This window comes from Coffea arabica, chromosome 2e, assembly GCF_036785885.1.
Source record: "Coffea arabica cultivar ET-39 chromosome 2e, Coffea Arabica ET-39 HiFi, whole genome shotgun sequence".
In the NCBI taxonomy this organism is placed as follows: Eukaryota; Viridiplantae; Streptophyta; class Magnoliopsida; order Gentianales; family Rubiaceae; genus Coffea; species Coffea arabica.
This window is the reverse complement of record NC_092313.1, coordinates 27,765,539-27,784,753: the sequence shown is the minus strand read 5'-3', so window position 1 is coordinate 27,784,753 and position 19,215 is coordinate 27,765,539. Positions and strand designations below refer to the sequence as shown.

General features: G+C 34.4%; 1 protein-coding gene across 3 annotated transcripts; it reads right to left on the bottom strand.

Moving 5' to 3' along the window:
- Window positions 1-1,812: 1,812 nt before the first annotated feature.
- LOC140036955 (protein DETOXIFICATION 43-like) lies at window positions 1,813-16,881 on the bottom strand. 3 transcript variants are annotated; one of them, XM_072080239.1, is made up of 15 exons: window positions 16,784-16,881; window positions 16,103-16,228; window positions 6,289-6,464; window positions 5,946-6,067; window positions 5,499-5,771; window positions 5,172-5,365; window positions 4,910-5,045; window positions 4,475-4,571; window positions 4,249-4,349; window positions 3,382-3,545; window positions 3,112-3,183; window positions 2,702-2,818; window positions 2,490-2,585; window positions 2,253-2,374; window positions 1,813-2,130 (listed from the first exon to the last, which is right to left on the bottom strand). In XM_072080239.1, exons 3-15 carry the CDS (start codon window positions 6,363-6,365, stop codon window positions 2,076-2,078), a joined length of 1,626 nt encoding a protein of 541 aa, XP_071936340.1. In that variant the 5' UTR covers window positions 6,366-6,464; window positions 16,103-16,228; window positions 16,784-16,881; the 3' UTR covers window positions 1,813-2,075. The 3 variants fall into 3 exon arrangements, with proteins under 3 accessions (XP_071936340.1, XP_071936341.1, XP_071936342.1); XM_072080240.1 differs by having other exon boundaries at window positions 6,289-6,431; XM_072080241.1 differs by lacking the exons at window positions 16,103-16,228; window positions 16,784-16,881 and adding an exon at window positions 7,401-7,419 and having other exon boundaries at window positions 6,289-6,431.
- Between the last annotated feature and the right edge of the window lie 2,334 nt (window positions 16,882-19,215).

Genomic DNA, 19,215 nt, shown 5'->3' with positions numbered 1-19,215 from the left:
AGAAATCCTTCCGTGAGTAAACTAAAATAAACCTTAAATATTTGTGTTTTATTTTTGTGTGACGGAAAGGTGTTGATCTACGTTGGGCACTTGCTTTCTGGTCATTTAAAAACCCATTCGCAGCCAAACATGACAGGGTGGTTTGGACTTCGGTTTAGGTCATCGGTTGGACCCTTCAAATGGGCAACCCAAGTTAAAAACGTGTGGTCGTAACTTTACACTAGTTGTAGATTATCCCCTAAACTTATTAAATAGACACTTTGTCCCCTCTCTTTGTTTGATGTTTAAAAACAAAAGTGCCCTGATTAAATTATTTCATCATTCTCCTTGTTTATTCATTCTTTTGTTTTTCCTTTTTAACTATGTTCTTTTTTTTTTCTTTTTCACTTATTTGGTGTCACTATTTCCTTCATTTTTCTAGTACTAGTACTAATTTTATGCTTATTGTAACATTGTAGTTTTTCTTGCTTATGATTTTTTTCTTTTAGTTTATTTATTTAATTACAATATTAAGAAATTCATGAAAAATTATATAGCATGAGAAAATAGTATATGTGTCATAGTCAAAAAGCATATAACTAGCAATTTAACTATTTAAACAGGTATTAACCAACTAAAATTTTTAATTACTTAATATTTAAATTTATGTACCTAATAAACAAAGTAACAAGAATACTTATTAATTTTTTAATTATGTATAGCTAATTAAACATTATATTATTATGATATCCTTATTTATTACTTTTACTATTAACAATTAATTAATTCTAAACTCTAGATGTATTAACTTAAATATAATACAAAATATTCCATGTGCATAGCTAATATACTAATATGTACTTTGAAATAATATAGACTTTGCGATTATTATTACTCCTAATAACACAAAAAAACATAAGAATAAGATTAAGAAGATTAAAATTAGTCTATATATAATAATAGTAGCCGCGAGAAGAAAGTAGTTGGTCACACGAGAGAAGGAGAAAAATTTAAAAAAAAATAGAAAAGAGATAAATAGAAAAAGAAAAAAGGGTGTAAAAGAAATTATAAAAAATTTAACATAAAAGGGCAATTTTGCCCTAAAATATCAAGGAGGGAAAACTACCTATTTAATAAGTTTAAAGGGGTAAAGTGCGAATGGAGCAAATTTCAAGGGATTTAGAGTTTAGTTCACTTATTCTTTTAATCCATATGTCTTACAAACATGGTTCTGATAAATTAGTCTTTAAAAGTTACACCTTGTAAAATTAATGCGGGTTAACATAAGCAAATGTATCATTTTCTATACTTTGTCTTCTGTTATTCGAATTTCTCACTACTGTGAGTTATTTGTACTCTTACATGTATGTCCAAACCTAGACTCTCGTACATCTAGATATCCAATGATTATCCATTGTATTTTTTTGAACATACTAAAGTAAAAATATATTAAAAATATATAGAGTTGAAAAATAATATAAATACTATCCAGTTTTTATTTTTAAATAATAAAATTAATATTCAAGATGTAGAATGCAATGTTATAAACTCCCAAAAAAAAAAATATTACCAACTACTTCTATTTATTTTCAAAGTTTCAATTTGTATCCACGTCCAACTCTCTTACAGGTTTTGAATTTGGGTAGAATTTGAATTTGAGAAATTAAAGTCCAAACCCCATCCAAGTAGATTGGGTCTGGAATAGATCCGTGCAAGTGTCGATCTATTGACATGGCTAGAAGTATCTATTTTCTTTCATTGTCCGCTAAAGAGAAAATTGTATGCATTTTTCCATCCCTATTCCTCATCAAAGATTGAACACACAAATGCACATTTTCATCAACCAGTCATGCGGCTCCAATCACAGTATGGCCGCTCAATATATAAGGCATCTGTTTCATACATTATTATTACATAGTACATTATATAGGTCTAACAAAATCTACGAGAACGGGTAGAAAATCTCACAAACTAATCTCTACCCCATAGTACATACTCAATATTGATACTTGAAAAGAAAGGGAAGAAATGTGATTATTTAACAATAACGTGTTAATGCATAGGTTCTAGATTTAGAGAACTGCTTCCTTTGTGTCCTAGGACAATGATGTCCCTCGAAGGTATCTCCAGGGTCCTGTGCCTGAACCCACCCTGCCAACATTGTAATAAAACATGGTTAACAGATTACATGGATATGTCCAGTTTGATAAATTTGTCTGTAGAGGCTGCTAGTTTAAGTGATTCATTTGCGTCAAATTATCAGATTTGATTACCTCAATAAGCCAGCAAATGCACGCAGAACCATGTAGATGGTTAGAGCAATCCATATTCCAATGAAGCCATGAGTTTTGGAGAGGAGAAACAAGCATCCAATGCTCAGTGCAGCCACCATAACCTTGATCAGTTGAGAATGTGTCATGAAGGATGCTAAAGAAATGTAAGATAAAAATGCTAAGACAGTAGAGAGTTGGATTTTGTATCGTTCTTTTTAGAAGGTGGAGAGAATTTACCATGGAGTATGCAGCGTATGCAAAATCAAATGATCCGTAGTTGATACCGTCGAAAACAAAGGCTACTGAGTTGATTGGTTGTGTGCCTGCAACAAACTGATGAAAGAAGAGAGAAAAAGCTTCAACCGATGATTTTTAAACGAAAAGAGGAAGATGGAGATTATGTGCATCAAATCAAATTATTTGATTAAAATTAATTGCATGCAACATACCGGCACGCCTATACTTATAATTGCAAGTACGTGCTTGTCCTTTGAAAAGATTCCAGAACCAAAGTATAGGCCAAGTCCAACAACTAGGCCTAGACCAATTCCAAGCACCAACCCCATCTGTGGAATAAAGAGTGAATGTAATCAAGATGGTTTTTATGATCAATCCTTATAAGTAAAAGAAGATTCCATGATAAAGTTTATGTTTTGCGAAACTGCCGTATATGGAGATTAGATGTCATAGTGTTAGTTAAATCCCTTTTCGCGGATAACTAAAACTTCCAAGTCAAAAGGTGAGTTTCATTTCTTGAAGCCTTCAGCAGCTTCTAGTAAGAAGATGACAGTATATGATCCTTGAGGTTTTTGAAGGGTTGCCTTTTTTCTGGAAGAATAAATGGCAAGCACTTATTTACCTGTAACACTCGTCTTGCTGCTGCTGTTGTCTTTTCATAGTCTTTTTCAGCAAAGGCACAAGCAAGAATGGCCTGAATAAAAAGAAGCAGAATTTGTAAAAGCTTGGCAACATGATGTGGTAGTAGTTGATAGTTTTTGCTTGCAGGATATATTGAAGGAAGAAAGAATGACTACTTTCTTGATGCATAAAAGAATTTGTCGTGCATGTTAATGGTAAATCTCATTTCTTAGGTCTCCATCAATTGCCAAAAGGAAAAGAAATTTCTTACCTGTCCTGCAACAGCTAAACCATCAGCAAGAAGTGACGATGTCAGCCAGACCTGTAAGCAAACCTGAAATGCAGCCATAGGTGTTGGCCCAAGCCTTGCAGCCATTGATGCACCCAAGGTCACACAAATTGTTGCAGCCAGAACCCTCGTTAATATTAGGGAACCTGTGCTCAAAAGCCAAGGGAAAATCAGTGGAAGGCGTTTGATTGGTTCATTTATACTATTTAAGTTTTCGGATGTGATAGTTGGATAAAGGAAAAAATGTGACTTGGATAAGGTGACAATTTTTTCATACCCTTAGTAATTAGGAGTATTTGAGTAACAAACACGGGAAGAAGTAATGAAATCTTTGAGTGTACACCAGCATTTGAAGAAAAGAAACATCAAAGGACTTCCAACTTGAAATTTGTAAAACTCATTTCAGTTGAATGACAAGCAAAGTTGAATTTGATTGTGTGGATATTTTCACTTTTCCTATTACCGTCTAATTGAGTTGATAAATGTGCAATGAGAATCAGAACAAGGTTTCTGCAAATACATGGACGGCTTCAAAGCTGCTGTCTTTGTGTTATGGTCCGCTAGTTGGATTTATATTTCATTCTTGTTCATCGTCTAAAAGAGTTATACAAAGATTTTAGGTTCTGGGACATGTGATCATGATCAACTATAAAGTAAGTGAACTCTGCTTTTCCACATCAGAAGTCATTTCTGGTTTCTCTAATTTACTTGAAATCTTCATTACAACGTTTATGTATTATCGGGTATATGCAATGCTTTCACAGATATAATGTCATTAGGTTTAGCAATGCTCTGCATAGTAAAGTAGCATCAGTACAAATTATACTATCAATCAAGCATGATACCTACCGCTCCTGAGAAATTTGCTGAATTGCATACGTTTAGTAGTTGGAGGCAATAGGTCAACTTGCTTCATTAGCTTGCACAATAGTATAATGGAAATCAAGTACCTGTAAGAAAGTAAAGCTGTCGGTCAAGTGAATGAAAATTAGGTGATTCATTTTTGCAGCGCATTAGGAAGAATAAGGCATTTTGAAATGCATTTAGTGCAGAAAGTTATGGATAAAATACTTACTGGGAAAGAACATGGGCAATGGCTGCACCACTAACACCAAAATGGAAGGCAAATATGAAGATGGGGTCTAAAATGATATTTGTTGTATCTCCTGCAACTGTTGGTACAAAAACACAAGCAGAAATTAGCTGAAGTGTTTTGACTTGTGATTGTGGTATGTCAAGTACTGATATTTTGGTTCCGGACCAGAGAAATAATCTACAATTCTAAACTGCTCTTTTAGCTGGTGATGATGGATACTGTTTTACAAAAAAAAGTTGCAGACTTGGTAAAACTTCTTTTCAATTTGAGTGCCTGGAAACTAATGAAAGCTGTCCTAATGGTGACATCCAAATGTTTCATATAAAGGTGTTGGTTTTATTGCTAAAAGACTAATGCAGACATATAGAAACGTAATAGAAACACAGAAGAAAAGGTAATGAAGGAATGCATTACCAGTGGCGTACAGAGGAGTTTTAGTATCCTTGAAACCTCGAAAGACGCCTTGCATGGCCAAAGAAAGTGCAACAGCAGGAGAACCAAGTGCCCTCAGTGTTAGATACTTCTGTGCTGGGGCCAGCATTGGAGATCCCTATTTGATCCAAAAAAGGACAAATGGCATTAAGATGTTATCACCTTACAGAGTGTTGGAAGTGTGAAGCCTGAATCCTAGAGTTCGATGCATTTTTCTGGAGGTGTAAGTACTCCTAATACTCACAGATTTCACTCCCATGAATCCAAGGATGGGTTTTGCCAGAAATATAAGCAACACTGTTTGGAGAAGGCCAAGCACACCACCAACAACCAGCGCAGTTGATGCTGAAGGGATATGTCGCCTCTCAGGTTTGTGTTTTCCCTCAGCAGCAGATTTTTTAGTTACAGGTGAAGATTTGCATGAAGCTGTTTTAAAATCTGATTGAAGAAAGAAAACGAGTTAATATATATATACCTTTTGATCCTCAGAAGTTATGACACGACCTGCACATATACACTTCACCAAAATAAGCTGCTCATCCATCTGAGCTCTTCAGGTAAGGAAACATACCACATTCCTTCTCGAACTCCTTTGGTTCATTCTCAGGGCCTGAAGTATCCAACTTCTCCACCTTAGCATCTTCTGGCGTCTGTTCTTCTGTTTCATTGATCTTTACTGAACCTTTCTCCAAGTCATTGGCTTGCGATTCATCAGCTATTCTTTTGACTGTGTCTTCCTCAGCAACAAAGGAGGTTGTAATATTAACTATCGGGAATATGGCTACCTTTGACACTTGATTGAAAATAGCAATTGCAACACCAACAGCTGCAATTTCTACTGGACCTGCACAGTTAGGAAAAGTTGATCAGTAACCATTTGTGGTAATCTGTTTCCAATATATCAGAATCGTCATAGTCTGTAGTTGGACTTATCCACATAAGGAGGCGTTCTGGACATAATTTTGGCTTATGATAGATAAATGTGCTTAAGGTAATGGAAAGGGATTATAAAGCATACCCAGATGGCCAATAAATGCTGTATCAATCAGAGAAGCAATGGGGTCAGCAGCCAATGCAAGAGCTGCAGGAAATGCAATGCGCAAGATCTCCAAGCCAAGATCATCCAATTTGAAGACACTCCTGAGAAAAGATTCAGTCAAAAAAGCAGTGTCACCTTCAAGCATAGAACCGTCCGTCCCTCCAAATCAAAAAATGAGTTTTTGGCTCATTTTTAGGGTCCCAGATTACTTTTCAGGAACCATTCGTTACTAACAGATGGTGTTTGGAGGCAGAGCTGAAACTAAGAGCACTTGGATTATCTTAACAAGTTGAAAGATTGCAATAGCATCCCGAAAATGTACCTAACATCTTCGAAGAAAACCAAGAGTGGAAAATTCCATTTTCTCTCAGGGGAAGCCAGAACAGCATTATCTGCCATGCCAAAGCTATAGATCTACCACTTGGCTGATTCTTGCCGGGGAGTAGACAGCAATCCTATTGCAGGCTGTGCAACAGTGCCAACCAAACTATTATGTGGCTGCCAGAAATTATAGATATACAGTTTTAGATTATTAGACAGCAGAATCGATGTAGAACCAGTTACAGAATCTTTCAGCTTTAGAAGTGGTTAAGCATCAACTCTATTTGTTAAAGTGACTTGCCTAAATTCACAGTGGAGTGAAAACAGAAAGCACGAACTAGTAAGGTAAACAAATTGCAGCTTTTGGCAGACACGGCAAGCTTAACAATCAGCTACAAGAACTTGCAAGTTAATCTACCAAATGGCGAAAGGAATACGACTCTAGTTGATACAAAATGGAGGAATCCAGGCGCTGGGATGGTGACAAAATTGTGTCAATTTATAGCTTATTGCTCTAGAGCAAACAGTTTGAACCTCCACTGGCTGTGGAAGACATGTAATGTCATGGCAGCTTTACCAAAGCTAAATGTAATTTTACACGTACGTTGGAATTACTAACACTGATATCAGTAACAAGAAAAAAAGAAAATGTCTCTTCAAATTCAGAGCTAGCATGAGAAAGAATATACAACATCTCAAGCATAACATTCCAAATCTTGACTAAAATCAGCAGGTTGCTAACCTAATCAATCATAGTATTATAAAGTGTGCGATTCGTATTAAACATTTTTCAATGATAGTCATCGGTAGATTTCAGTTATGAACAAAAGTTAGATGAGCAGTATCACTTCATTCAGATGTGTCTAAAAGTTAGGCCAAAAATCAGCTGATTTTTCAGTCCAGTTTTCCAGCAGGAATAGGCAGGCACTCGTGGCATCATCTAAGGACAGTTTTCTCCCAAGAAAATGGGAAGATGCAGAGAACAATACCAGGGGCGCATCAAGCGCCGAAATATACTGCATTTAGCGATCTATATTAGTGCGTGAAGCAAGATGAAGTAGTCAGCAGTTTGTTAAAATTTAACAGAGCACATGAACATGGAAATGTATAAACCTTCCTCAGGTACTGATCCCCTGATATTACTGCCTAGCTATAGACAAAACCTATCCATCCATCCTGTGAAATCAATATTTTTAAAGCACTTTCCCTATCAAAACAAACCGACGATTCATGGAAAGTTGGAAAATTGCATACATTTTCCCCCAATAATGCTTCATAAAATTCATATGGACCCTCACATAATCAACTGGACTGCCACGAAATCCCCAATAAAAAATGCATGAATGAGCAGTGCCACAAAGATGAAGAATAAAAGGGAATCACGGGGAAACTTCCGACAGTACACAAGCAAATCTGTATTCAAAGACCAGCCGTAAATCAGCCGTACTTTTTCCACAACAAATGTTAGCTCATAGTCAAAAATGTTGACCATTTTTTAGACTTTAGTCTATGACTCAGCATTAAAGTGATGTCTCCAAGAAAACATTAAACAAATTAAAGAACAAAAGACACCTTAAATTCCATCAGCTCCATACAATCTTTTCTTAATCATCTACTCAAAGAGTTCTTAACTACTGTCAAAACACAACATTAGACAATAATAAAGGGAACCCTTCTTCCAGCTATAGAGATATCACCGAATCTGGATCATGCCTGTCTAGTTAAGCTACTGCAAAAATGTAAAGAATGTGGCCAGGGGAAGACATCATAGGACTAGAGAAAAACAAATTGAGAGGTCCAAAGACTTTTCTGAAGTTAAATTAAGAGGTGGCCTAATTCCTTTTCGCCACGAATACAGGTAGTACTTCTTGGGTTTAACGTTCAGGCGATTGTTGTTCTTCAGATCTACTAAACATTTACTCCTATGTTGTCATTCTCTCTTGCTTCTAAAAAAATGTGAATCTAATGCAGAACTTTGTTTATTGGTTTTTTTTTTTCTCAAGAAATAAAAAACAGAAACACAAAAACCAAATCTATAATCTTGATTTGCATGATGAGTGCAAAAATTAGGTAAAGATTCATGCCCTTGGTCGGTTATCATCTGTGGTAGGATATCTTGGTTAGACTGCATTTTACATGGGATGTCTAAGTGATTAGAGATACTAATTCTGAGCGGTGCATGGACAAACAACTATATCACCATCCCATCGACATTGGACTGGATATAGGCATTGCTTTGGATCTCATGCAACCGTCTCTGCTTCTTAGAAACTTGGAGAATTTGCTTATGATTGTAAATTTTGTGGCAGCAGTCATTGTACGATTACCAATTCCACTGCATTTCCACCGACCACGAAAAAACAAAGAAAAACTTGTCACGTAATTGCTAAAGTTGCCAGAATAATTCAAAATCTTGAAATTCATGAGTTAGGCCAATAGGGATGATCATCCCTACCTAGAAGCCTTGATCACTTCAGGAAATTAGGAGGCCTACAATAATCCAAAGTCTGCACATTGCAACTGTGATATGTTTCTTAGCTTAGCCTTTGTGCAAAAATATACTTGACTCTGCTAAAGCTCCGTACTTCTATTTCTTGGAGCTACTCTTTTTTAGTTATTGGTAAAACGAATAAACAAAAATCTACTGTAGTTCTGTACTTGTGTTTTTCAGGCAGAAAATAACACACAAATGAAAACAGATACACTTTAACTGAATCTTAACAATGGCAGATCTTGTCACATTTTTTTTTTACCTCCAATTTGACTTTATATTGTGAAAGATCCTTGTACAAACTCAACTTCAAGGAGAGAAAAACTGAGTAATTTTCTAGTGAAAGTGTAACCATCGATTGGAAAACCATTCTATATTCGGAAAATGCAAAAACAATCAGCAGTAGTTTGTTGTTTTCTTTAATGTGTTATCTTACCGTCAAAATTTTGTTGCATGTCATTTTCTTTTCCAATTTGAAGAAGAAAAGGGACACAAGAATCAACTACACATATTCTCAGCACAATAAACTATAGAGAAACGCCAACAATGTCCACCAAACCTTCTCACATATATATAACCATTCAATCTCTTTCACAGTCCACTTGGTGTGCTGTTTGAGAACAAGACAAAGGAAATGGTAGTAATTCACTCATTTGAGTGGTTACCCTATGCTTAATTGTCAAGTTTTCAAGCACTTTTAAAAGTTTGAGATGCAGATGGGAATATTTCAGAGATCAATAAAATAATGATCATGAAATAGTGGCACGATTTTGTAGGTCAGTCCGTACATTCGTCTTCTTCAAGTATAATGCCATCTTTGACTTCTCCATTTAAATAGGCACATCAAAAAATTCAGCTTAACATTTGATTCAATCCAGTGTGACACATTCACACACAGTGAATGCGCAGACAGGCACCAAAGATGAAAAATATGTTCTGGTTTAATATATACATATGTAGACATTAAATGTTCACGTTACCAACACTCATTAAATATACACGTTACCAACACTAATTAGTTTGGTTAAATGCAAATGTTACAGAAACTTCTTAAATTCACCTTAGATTGTCTATACATTTTCTCTAATTTTTACTTGTTCTATTTTGTAGACCATCAATTTTGTTTTTAGAAAAAAAAAAACCATCATTTTTTTTGGAGCTAAGATGGAACTAAATAACTGATTTTCTTGATCTGAGGAGGAGGCTTCGTCACCCATTGATAGTTAAAAAATAATAATAATAAAAGTTTGAAGAAATTCATAATTATGGGAATTGATCTATACCTATTCAACGTATTCATGCTTGATGTCTGTGCATGTTTGGGGAAGTTTTAAATTTAAAATAAAAGCAGGCATATGGGATTCGTTTAAACACTTCCAAATTTTTTTTTTTTGGATTGTAAATCTGCATATCACATGAAAAAATCATTGAATCCGGAAGACAAGATGCAACTAAAGGAGACAAAGCACATGCAAGATTAAAATTCTAAATCATCAAGAATTGCTTAATTCTCTTAATCATCGTTTGACATCGAAAAGCTATTAAATTAGAGACATTAGGTAAAGTTTCTGTACAGCAAAGACGTTCTAATTAAATGCTACTTTGTCTTAAGGAAAGACCATTTAGTAGAAGAAATAGGAGATCATTGGCCAATGAAAGAAAAGTTTATAGCATTTGTGTTAGTGTTGATATTTGATCCTCAAGTTATCAAAAGGCCCCAAATTTTACCAATATAGTAAATGAAATAAACAAATACAAAACCAAGAAACCAGCTCTTCAATTTGAGATTCTTAAGGACTAATTAATGTTAGTGCATATTTTTGAAAAGAAGGTAAGTTGTGTACATGAGCATTGAGGCGATAAGGGACGAAAATCTAGGTTAAAGGAGTCTCAAATGCAAGGGCTTTAGAATAAAATTTGAGATGATTATGGACTATGAAGCATCCGAAATCAAAAGTAAAGGTGTGATTGAGAATTTATAATGACACTAAGGATTAGAAAGTGAAATTAGACCTTTTGATTATTGGATGGAAAGTGAAATTAGACCTTTTGGATGATAATATACCTGTCAACACCTGCACATACTTCTAGATTTGAACATGCAACGGATGATTACAACTTAGTTGGCAATTCTAATGTTACCGGTACTAATAAACACCTTCCCTGGACACAAATGACATAAAGTACTAATATTCCTCTGAAAAATTCTCCTTAGGGTTGGAAAATGATTCATAAATAGGAGAAATGTACTCTCTCTCAAGTTTGTCCTTAATAATCTAAGATAAACCAGTTATGAAGAGAATCGAGGACACCACACACCTATGCAGTTTAAGAGGTGGGAGATCAAATTTACAATGGTAGATATATGGGACGGTATTTTTAGGATTTTACTAAATTTATGAAGAGAATAAATGTACATAAATTTATGACCTTGTCACATTAGAGAAGGGTCCAATAGGGGCTTCAAAAACCATCTACTTGGGACATTTTGGGATATGAACACGACTAATGTTTATATTGGACTTGGAGGTGGCAGCTCCCTTTTCATCCCTTTACAAGGGAAAGAAATTTGGCCCGAAAACGCAGATTAATTATCAAGGGACAGACCTTTCTAGATTGAAGCTTCCCTTTTGCCCACTTCGACACGTCTTCTCCTTATATATATATAGGAAACCGAAAATGATTGAAAGAAAACGGAAGGTGACATTTTACAAAGGGCTAGGACTAGTTGTGGCTGTGAGATTTGAGACTATACAGTCAAAGGTGCAAGTATAGAATTAAATTTGCATGCCTTGAGCTAAGGAGATTAAATTTACTTTCAAAAAAACAATTGAATCTAAAATTAGGTTTTAAGATCGAACCATATCAACTCTGTTTTGAATCTAAGCTCGTGATTGCTGTTTTCTCGATTCAATTGTAAGTTGAGGTTGTTCATGCACCCAAGAAAAGCACTAGGGGTATCTTCTCCATAAGGGGAAAAAATAAAGTGTCGTTTTTAAAGTTTAAACAAGACGAAGAAAATAAGTTTTTCTTTCTTCAGCTTTTAGGCCTATAGCTAATTTAAAAGTGAAAAGTAGTGTTGTTTAAGGTGCACTTGGCTATTCAAGACTAACTTGTGAAATAATACAAGTCTTCGGAACTTTGAAATCATTTTGGAGTCTTCTTATAAGCTGCATTTCAGAAGTTGAACAAATGAAACGGAACCTAAATAGTTCTGAAACGACAGATGAAAAAATGCATTGTGACAGCATGCCACAATTTTATTGTTGATGAAGAAATGTCGCGGATGAGATATTGGGAGACAAACATTTTGTTGGTGGACATGAGATACGCTGAAAAATAATTGATTTTCTAAAAATCAGGGAAACGAAAGTTTTATATTTTATCTAGTTGTCAGTATTGAACTCCTTGTCAGCACTTTATTCTGTCTGTTTTTCTGACAAAAGTTTAGGTTTACCTTGAAAAAAAAAAAGAAAGTTTAAGCGGACGGAGTACTCTATCTTTTGCTAGTTAATTTGAGAAGCAAAATGGAGTAATATTCTTCGATAGAATACAGGGTGTGTTTGGCAGTCATGTTTTTACGGGTGTTTTAAATATATATATATAGACACATGTATTAATTTTAAAAAAAATCCAAACAAAAGAAAAGAAAAAAATAAATACACACCTACCACCGCCACCTCCTCTCTTCCCTGACAACCACCCCTCTCTTCCCCTCTCTCCCACCTTGTCCTCCTTCCTCCCACCCGTCACACCCTCCCCTCCCCTCCTTCCCCCTACCTCCTCCCTCTCTCTTTCTTTTCATTTCCATACCCCTACTCGTCCCCCGCTCCTTCCTTCGTGGGATGAAAGAAAGTTTTACCATCTTCTTTTAAAATATTTAAAAAAATACTATAAAATGCTCTGAAAATACTAAATATTTTTTGTATAAAATAATTAAATGCTGAAAGTTTTAAACAAATACCTTGAAAACTATTTACACGGATCACAAGTTCACTTAAACTTTGTGTTCCTTAAGTAGAAAAGTATTGCTTTCACCTTTTATCAAAGGAGGTAAAACTTAGGTAGCCTCTTTCCAACTGGACCTAACAAGAAGCTAGTCCACCTGTTTTGTCCTTTGAAGAGGGTCCTCGTTATATTTCCATGCATATGTCATTTCGAAGTAGGAGTGTTCAAAATCGAAAAATTTCGATTTATTGACTAACTTTGAAATTTTCGAAATCGGTAAATCGGAAATTAGAATGGAATTCGAGTTTTCCAATTTCAAAACATACAAATTTGGTTCGAATTCGATAATTTTAGTAATGGGGTTTTTCAAATCAGAAATTTCGATTTCGAATTCACAATTTGAAATCGGTGTGAAATTGGAAATCGAATACCAATTTCGATTTCAAATTCATTTATATATATATGTATATTAATATATGTAATATAAAATTTATATTATATAATAATACATCTAACTAATAATTATATTGTTTAACAATACAATAATAACTCTTATGAAGTTAGTTTTATATTATGTTATAATCATAAACATATATTATACAAAGTTAGCATTTAGTTTAGCAAAACTTATATATAATTATAATAAAAAATTAGAAATACAAAACAAAACTCCAAAAGAAAAAAAAAGGGTTCTTGAATTCGGTGAAATCGAAATTTACAGAATTCTGAATTGAATTCGCTACGAATTCGAATTTGGAATTAGTGAATTCGAAATTGAATTCGATCGGATTTTTTGATGTCAAAATTTCAAAAAATTCCAAATTTAAAGTTCCGAATTATCGATTTCGATGCACACCCCTAATTCGAAGACACCTCAAATGCCATAAATCTAATCAAATACTTCGACAATATTGTCTCAAATTCCAACTTTGGTTCCATATGTTACTCAAATCGGTTTTTGATGTTTTACCTTCAATATTTTTTCGTTTGGTCTTTTGACAAGATTTTAATCAGTCCATGTCTTACAGTAGATTAATTATAAACCCACAAAGCACCACATTTGACAAATAAAACTGCAAATATGCACGTTAGACAAGCAATGACAGGAAATGACGGAAGACATGGAACAAAAAGGGGGGAAAAAAAAGAATGATTGTAGATGCAAACTAATAAGCACCGATTTAGTGGGCTGGTGGCTGGCGGATGGTCAATCAAATCATGCTGGCATTCGAATCCGTTCCCAAACAGTGTATGAAATTAAAGAATAAATATAAAAGAATTTGAGAATGAGTAGAGCTTTTCACCCAACAATAATCACGATTCAAGCTCAAAAAAAAGAAATTTTTTTTTTGGGTTAACCTTTCCCCTTCCCTCCCTACCCACAAACCTGACAGCCAAGTTCCAACGCTAATTTGTCAGGCGGGATATATGCAGCCCCTAAGCTCAAAAAATTTGATGAATACTTACATATATATTTCACATTTCATAACTGAATATTGTGATTTTGATTTTTATTCAAGTTCAATTTGTCAGGCGGGAATTGCTTGGTTGAACTAGAGGACTCAGGCTGATTTGCAGCAGCTGCATCATCAGCACCGATTTTCATCAACGTTACCACGACAATGAAATTGCATCGACCCTTCCCCTTATTTTAACGTTTTACATCTTTGCCTTGATGTTATTGTTGTAGTTATTATTATTGTTTTGGTTGTATTTTGTGGTAAGAAATTAAGAATCCACCTTAATGTAACATAGGTGTAAAACAATGAGCAGGCCGGACATGCAATGCTACAAACTTTTTTTTCTTTCTTGGTGAGACAATGCTACAAACCTGTTAAAATGACAAATATGCATCTAACAACCAAACAAGATAGAGGCTTCAACACTCATTCAAAGGGTCCAAGTGAAAAATTAGTATGAGTTGTAAAGGCTAAAAAGTACACAAAATAATACTAATAAAAAATTGCACAAAATAGCATAGGAAGACTAGCTAGAAGTTGAAAAGTAAGTAAATGTGTGTTGTAAAGGCCACAAAGTGCATAATATAACAATAAAAGCAAAATGCCACGTTTCTGCGATTCTTGTAAGTACTTTTAAACGGTTTTCATGGAAGAAAAGTGTATGTTATTAAGAAGCTATTTCAAATAAATGCACCATAAATAAAATGACAAATAGAAAACTGCATTGCAAGATTCTTATTTACTAACCAAAAAAAATAAAAAATTGCATTCCAAGTCTTTTCAATTTGACAGCATGCCACAAATAAGTTTGAAGAAGAAATGTTGGATAAGATTTTGAGAAAATTCGGGAAAATGAAAGCAAAATCGGACTAAATTATCTATCCTAATAATTTCAAAAAGAAAAAAATGGAAAAAATGTTTTTGGAAATACAATACAAGTTTAACTGAAACTTTGTACATGTTGAAAAGTAAAATTTCCTTCTTTTTTTTTTTAAATCAAAGGAGGTAAAAAAATTCAGCTAGTTTTCTAAATTATTGATCTGACGGCCTTCCAACTGGACCTAACAAGTGAAAAAAAAATAAAGGACCTAACAAGAACTAGTCGGCTTGTTATCTCCTTCTATAAGACATGCCGCTGTCCTCGCCATATTCCATACATATATGTCACCTGAAGTGCTTCCAATTTATCAAAAAAAGCCATACAATCTTTTTCATGTTAACTCAAATCAAATAATTCGACTATGCGAGTTCAAACTATGGTTCATATGTCACTCAAATTGGTTTTTTGATGTTCCACAATCTTGATACCAGCTCACAAAATGAATGAATTTGATTCTTGACATTTCACGTTTCATAACTGAATGTAATGATTTAGTTTTGTACTTGAAGTTCATGTATTCAATCTTGAATCAAGAATTATTTGATCGAACTAGTTAGAGGACTCAGATTCAGCACCCACTAGAATAGAAGCTATCATGCACTATCGTGGAAGTGCATGAACCCTTCTTCTAAATTTAACGTTTTACATCCACCTTAATAGTAGTATTGTTATTTTGACCATGTTATGAAAAAATCTACCTTAATGTATAGTAGAGGTGTAAAACACTAAGCAGGCCAGACATGCAATGCTACAAACTTGTGAACAAGATAAACTAGCATCCAACAACCAATCAAGATAAGAGGCTTCAACACTCAATTCAGCCAGCTTCATCTACTTTACTTTTTAGAAGTGCAACTGATGAATAATGGTCCAAGTAGTAGATTAGGATGAGTTGTAAAGGTTACAAGGTACACAGAATTACACTAATAAAAAACTGCACAGGGTATACTATAGTAAGACAGAAAGTTATAATAGATAAGAAAATATGTGTTGTAAAGGCCAAAAATAAGAATAATACCAAAACTAAAATGCTTACCTTTTAGTTTGCAAAATGAGGAAGTGGAGCTCCTGCCTGGCTTCTCACTTGCAGACCTTGGAGACTTGGGCTCAAGACTTAGCTCTTCCCGCCTTCCAAATTAACACTTAAGACTGTTTTTTCTGGCTGGGAGAGGAAGAAAGATCAAATGTTATTTATAGACAGAAAATAAACTGTTATTTTCTCCTAAAAAATTGATGCAATATATGGAGAAAATAGTTTTGGCATTCGTCTTCCTTTTTGCCCTCGTGTGGCTGCTTCTGCCACGTTTCCTGCATGGGCATTCCGTAACGTACGGCTTGGCTTGTGAGCAACTGACGTAAAACTCTGGTAATCTTTTTAGTACTTTTTCCGTTTTTCATGAATGAAAAGTTTGCTATACAACCATATTGCTTTGTTTTGGTTAGGAGAAATGTAAAATTATGAAGCCAATATTCAGTCACTAAGTATGTGATCCAGCTAGAAACTTCAGCAGTAAAACGTGATAGAGAAGTAAAGACAGAAGCCATTGTGCTAGATTTGCATTAGATGATGGGAATGGTAAGAAAGACAATGCAAGGAAGAAAAAAGGAAGGCAATTCATATACATGAATTCTTCAATGACCCTTGGATAAAGGAACGAATAGGTTTTGAAGAGAGAAATCAAGGGAGCTTATAACTGAGAAATTGTTGATTACTTACCTTTGGAAATTTGGTCTAGAGGAAAGCAGAGCTTGCAAGCTTTCCACCACCAACTCCTCTCTTTTTCAGTAGCTTCATGCACAAAAGCAGGACTCAACCTAACTTGGGCGTATAAGAATCAATTCTTGAACCCTTTATACTTGTTAAAAACTCTGTGGCCGTAAAGTCAGAGCCAATCACACAATTTTTCCATTCTTAATTTTAAGGTTATATCTAGTGCGATTCGACATCATGAATGGATGCATCACGTACAAAACAGCCAAAAAAAAAAAAGAAAGAAAGAAGAGCAACGTGTCGAGCGGATGTATTAGTGTGACAACAATTTACGTGAAAGATCTTCTAAATTACGTAATAAAAACAGTAGGATATATCAATATTACATTATTCATGCACTGCAGTGGAGAAGAGCTGAAGAGGTATCTTATAACTATACTCAGACAAATACAAAATATGAGTGCAGGCATTTGATAAGCTGTTTTGCCTATTACTTTATCTACGTCATACGTAATTGTCGTAATTCCTATTCCATGAACAAAAAGAAGTGCATCCTCTTCTTTGTTTCAACCGTTTTTTCTTTTCTTTTTTTTTTTTCAAAAGAATTGTTCAAAGTTCTTTTTTGCATTCCTTTTTCTTTAGCCTGAAACAAGCTAGAATCAAAACGCTCACCTGAAACATAAAGTTCTCAAAACATTTTTTTATTGAAGGTGCTAATGTCTGTGTTATGTCCACATTCATGGTATTAATTTTAAATAATTGATTGGAGATTAATGATATCTTCAAATTGTATAAATTACTTTCAATAGATTAATTTTCTATTTTTACATATTTTGTACACCTATAAATATAGATTTTTGGTACTTTTATGCTAGAACACCATTTTATTAATACACACTGTTTCTTCTCATTTTTTGATCATCATTCTGACATCGTATTAGAGCTTTTAATCCCTTAACGGGTCATCGGTATTCCATAGTTTGACAATGTTAATTATTCGGATTCCTATCATGGGTGTTCCTTTTCTTTTCTTCTTTTTTTTTAAGTGCTTTCACATCATCCTGTGAGTGTTATTTTTCATGCCGTGAGAGTTATTTTTCATGCCATAAGTGCTATCACCTCATCCCGTGAGGGTTATCTTTCATGCCCTCTTTTGTAGATGCGGCTTTTGCTCCTATTATAGGTTTACACATCTTCATAGTGTTTCATCTTTTAGGTATTTATTTCATTTTATAATTTCAGTTTGGATGTTTATTCCCTTCAATACAACAGGTCCTATTCCCTTTTGAGGGTGTTTTTCATGCCGAAAGTGCTGTCACCCACGCTAAGGGCACAAGCCCTAAACTCAAGCGTTCCAGTGTGCGTTAATATGGAACTGGTGCCTGCATTCATTATAAAATATATGCATACAAATTGTCATGGACTAGTGCCTGTTTTCACTCCTCCAAGTGTGTTTCCTCATCTGTATGCCAACAACTTAGCATCAAAATTCTCCATAATTGTTATTTGCAAACAATTTCAGTGGATACTCTAATCGAAACTAAAGTGGAATCCATAACCTATGTCAGCAATTTGTATAGAGCAATTAAAATTTAAAACTATGTAATCTCTTCTATGGTAGTGGTCCAAATGTCAGTGCTTGAAGTTGGTACGATTGGAGGGCTTTAGTGATATGGGGCACGTTGGATTCCCAACATCATCCTTTGCTTGCATGCCACTCCCATAGTTGGGTAACCTAACTTTTCCTGGTTTTAAGCATGCAACATTGAAATTTTGGTTACAGGGGAAAAAAATAGTTGTGAGAAAAGGTAAAGAAAGTGATTTATCAATTGCCTTGTGATCTTGCGTTTAGCATTTTAATAATTAGTATTTAGATCTAAAGATTACAAAAGAATGGATCAACTCTTTGAAATGTGTTTCTGTATTTGATTTGTAAAGGCAATTTTTCTCTGTGCTAACAAGAGGAAATATTTTCAGAAAAAGTGTATCTCCTTTCCCTTCAAGCAGCCTACGAGAACTGAGTATCACAATGAAATTTTCTTGAAATGTATGTGAAAATATCTAGAACAAGATTATATTGTCGTTTGATTAATTGGATCGGGGTATAGTTCGTGGTCCGCATTGGACCACAAATGATTTGTATGTTTCCGTACATATTGTATGAATTGTGATAGACATGCACTGATATACATTTTCATAGAACAATGTGTGCAGTGGCTATTTCATATATGATTGTCAGATTCTAAATTCTTTTGGATGTTGAATCTATTTCGACACATTTCATCATTATTATTAGAATTTAAAACTACCAATTAGCAAATCTAGAGATTGCAACATACACAAAGAGGAACAATAGTGATATATATATATATATATCATAAGACAATTATGAAATTTGTATTTTTTCAGATCTATTGTACTTATTAAATTGTAAATCT

Bases quoted from the DNA above. Each gene is read 5' to 3' on its own strand.
- LOC140036955 (XM_072080239.1), bottom strand. From the start codon at position 6,365: ATGGCAGATAATGCTGTTCTGGCTTCCCCTGAGAGAAAATGGAATTTT. The intron at 2,819-3,111 runs GTAAATAAGTGC...TTTATTCCACAG, and splicing joins CAGCAAGACGAGTGTTACAG to ATGGGGTTGGTGCTTGGAAT. The intron at 2,586-2,701 runs GTATGTTGCATG...TTCTTTCATCAG, and splicing joins TTATAAGTATAGGCGTGCCG to TTTGTTGCAGGCACACAACC.